General features: G+C 43.9%; 1 protein-coding gene across 1 annotated transcript in view; it reads left to right on the top strand.

The window, feature by feature from the left end:
- The window catches only part of PECR (peroxisomal trans-2-enoyl-CoA reductase), a 20,581-nt gene that overhangs the window by 13,951 nt on the left and 5,027 nt on the right, over positions 1-1,603 (top strand). Inside the window, exon 6 of the mRNA XM_004701592.4 lies at positions 861-968. Coding sequence (XP_004701649.1) covers positions 861-968 — 108 coding nt within the window. The remainder of the gene's footprint in view (positions 1-860; positions 969-1,603) is intronic.

The raw sequence follows: 1,603 nt of genomic DNA, 5'->3' as shown, positions 1-1,603 counted from the left end.
TTGGAAGCCAATATCATTTGGAGTAATTCATGCTTCCAGTTGTTTCTCAACTTCCGTCTCGTCTCTCCTTTTTCCTCTTCCTCCAAACTTCTGTGTATTATAAGTCAGTAACAAGTAGCTCAATCATTTCCCCTGGGCTTTTTGAGCTTTTGAAAGCTGGTGAAAAATAAATCAGAGAATTCTTCATGAAGATGTTAGTTTATTTATTGTCACAGGAGGTGAGAAGCCAAGACAGAGCTACATGGTCTCCTAAGTGTCCCATGGCCAAGGCTCGCCTTGTGCAAAAGCCAGGCCCCATGATTCCTAGTCAAGGCCCTCTCTGATCTATTCATAGAATTATGCTTTTCAGGAACCACGTCTTTTATGGAAAAGAGAAAAAATCCAAAGCTTGGTTGGCAATTCAAGGAGAGGTGGTCACAGACTGAACGTTTAGATACGCGTCGATAGTAGCTGACTAAGCTGTGACAGCTCAGATGAAGGAGCCCTGTGGCACAGCGATTTACAGTGCTTATGTTACCTTTCCTTTTCCATGTAAGCTACTTTATTTTGTGATAGGGAGTCCTGGTGGGGCACTGGGGACCTGCTCATCTGCTAGCTGGAAGGTCAGAGGTTCGAACCCACCAGCCGCTCCGTGGGAGGAAGAACGGCTTCCCTGAAGATGGCAACCTTGGGATCTCTCTGGGGCAGTTCTGTTTTGTCCTGCAGGGTCACCAGGAGTCGGGATCAACCTGGCAACTGGCTTACTTTTCTGATATTAGTTGCTTACAGTTGGAGTGCACCACTGGATTGTGCTGATGTCTTTGCAGTTAACATTTAGCTTCATGTGCTTCATGTTGTTTCTGCCCTCCTTTCAATCGCAGGGGACAATATACTCGGAGACTGCTTTTGCGAACTACGGGGATCTTGCAGAGGAATTGTTTGGGAACTATCACCATATCCCAGCCAAACGACTGGGAATTCCTGAGGAGGTAATGTACATTTCTAAGGTCGATGAAAATGACTGCTTTATCTTGGGAATTTCCAACATTTGGGGCCCTTTTGATTTGGTCTGGCTGGCTGACATAGGATGATGCCCACTTCCTCCATGCCATGCCCTCTCTGCCTGCTGTCTGCCTCAAGAACATCCTGGTTATATTTGGAATTCGAGCAGCGGTCTCTACTCCCAAGTGAACGCAGTGTGAAATACGAACACTGAACACCGTGTGCCATTGTGTCATTGCCCCTTTCAAGTAAATGAGTACCTGGCCCTTGCAGGTACACAAGACCCTCAGTAAGTCAGATGATTAACTTTATGAAGGTCTACACAAGATTTCAGTAAGGAAACAAGATAGAAGTATGTAAAGCCGATAGCTTTTTAAAATTCCAACAATATCAGCCTTGAAATGTAATTTCTTTAAAAAAATCATTTTACTGGGGACTCGCACAACTCTCATCACAATCCATACATCCATCTATTGTGTCAAGCACATTTGCACATTTGTTGCCATCATCATTCTCAAAACATTTGCTTTCTGCTTGAGCCCTTAATTTTTTTTAAAGGGATATTTTCCCACAATAGTAGTAAAAACTAAAATAGACAGGAATAAAGCCAAACCCAACCCAA

Source organism: Echinops telfairi, unplaced genomic scaffold (genome assembly GCF_000313985.2).
Source record: "Echinops telfairi isolate 266 unplaced genomic scaffold, ASM31398v2 ScPeMD7_3;HRSCAF=10, whole genome shotgun sequence".
NCBI classification, from domain to species: Eukaryota; Metazoa; Chordata; class Mammalia; order Afrosoricida; family Tenrecidae; genus Echinops; species Echinops telfairi.
The sequence above is the reverse complement of the archived record's forward strand: the minus strand, read 5'-3'. Positions and strand labels throughout refer to the sequence as shown.